The 1,435-nt window shown below is 37.4% G+C and overlaps 1 protein-coding gene across 6 annotated transcripts in view; it reads left to right on the forward strand.

Moving 5' to 3' along the window:
• LOC107090931 (microtubule-associated protein tau-like) overlaps positions 1–1,435 on the forward strand; it is a 51,012-nt gene that overhangs the window by 23,997 nt on the left and 25,580 nt on the right. For 3 of the 6 annotated variants that reach the window (XM_015384578.1, XM_015384580.1, XM_015384579.1), the window contains exons 3-4: positions 464–550; positions 1,029–1,103. In XM_015384578.1, coding sequence (XP_015240064.1) covers positions 464–550; positions 1,029–1,103 — 162 coding nt within the window. The remainder of the gene's footprint in view (positions 1–463; positions 551–1,028; positions 1,104–1,435) is intronic. The other 3 variants (XM_015384582.1, XM_015384583.1, XM_015384584.1) reach the window with 2 other exon arrangements.

The following is a 1,435-nucleotide window of genomic DNA, read 5'->3' on the forward strand; positions in this document are numbered from 1 at the left end:
TTAAATGTACTCTACCCCGATAAAAGCTAATTTTCTTAATTTCCTTTTCTCATATTGATTGAAAATTTCGTCCATGAATGTTTAGTTAAATTTATCATAAACACCTGAACAGTTTTATTATATTCCTTGTCCTAAAAATATGAACAATATTATTATAACATTTTGTTTTAAAATTTTGATTTGACGTCTTCAAACGTAATTTATTCTCCCATAACTTTGACTTGACTCAGCAGCAAAAAGATTCCCAGGAAAATATCTTTTTCACAAATTAAAGTGAACCAAAAGCAGACAATATTTTTTATTAATAAAAGCAGGGTTAAGTATTCAGTCGCATCATAATAAACTTTGATGTAAATATGATAAAAACTACATTTTTTTATGAAAGTTTTAAAGATTCATGAAGATGTGAATAAAGTGGTTCTCCTTTTCTCCTGTTGTGATAAACTTGGGTGTTGATTTCCAGACGAAGGAGCAGTGATCTCTGAAAACGGGCTGAAATCTGACCTTTCTCAGCCAGAGAGCAGCCGATTGGATGATGAGATGCTTCCTGGTACGAACGCCTTCAGCTCCGTTTGCTGACGCTTCAGAAGCTGCTGCACCTGCTTTTAGTTTCATCCCTTCGACGTCTTTCTGCTTTCAGTCATTTTTCTCTTTTGCAGAAATAACTTTTATTTCCGCCCTCCACCTGCAGCCCTCACTAATTCCAGTTTAAGTTTTCCTGCTTTAAATCTACCCTGCTGTTCTGCCGCTGTTCTAATTGCAGGTAGAGTCAATGAACATAGATCTGACTCTAACAGGGACAGTGTCTCTCTATGCTTGTTAGAAATAATCTCACTAACGCGCTCCTCCCTGGATTAACACGCTTTGATCAGAGAAACGAAGGCTGGAAAGGTGATGAAGTGGCCTCTTAGTGGAGACGCATTCAGATTGAGCACTTTTTATAGAAACTCTCAGCCTGATGAGCAGATCTAGATTTAGTACGTCTCGTTATCTGAAAACTGCCTGACATTCATTTTATCCTGCATCAGATACTTCTGCAGAGGAAGGAGCAGAAGTTGTTTCTGAGCTCTCAGACAAAGAAAGAGAAGACGAGGGCCAAGGTGGTATGCCTCCTCCACTTCTTCTGCTCCTCCTTTTCAGCTTCTCCTGCTTCCTGCTTCCTCCAGCTTTGAATGAACTCCAGATTAAAACAACCGAGTGAATTCCACTTAATCTAGAGGCATGCAAAATGGAAAACTGCAGCAAGATATTTATTTACAGGAATTAATGGGACCGAATTCTGTGGGTTCTCTTTTTCTCAGACTCTGAGGTTCTGATCAGAAAACAAGGATTAAAATCAGAATACAGAGATTAAAACCAGAATTCAGAGATTAAAATTAGAATTCAGAGATTAGATATCAAAATACAGAGATTAAAGTCAAAACAAGATTAAAAT

Source organism: Cyprinodon variegatus, unplaced genomic scaffold (assembly GCF_000732505.1).
Source record: "Cyprinodon variegatus isolate N-32 unplaced genomic scaffold, C_variegatus-1.0 Scaffold316, whole genome shotgun sequence".
NCBI classification, from domain to species: domain Eukaryota; kingdom Metazoa; phylum Chordata; class Actinopteri; order Cyprinodontiformes; family Cyprinodontidae; genus Cyprinodon; species Cyprinodon variegatus.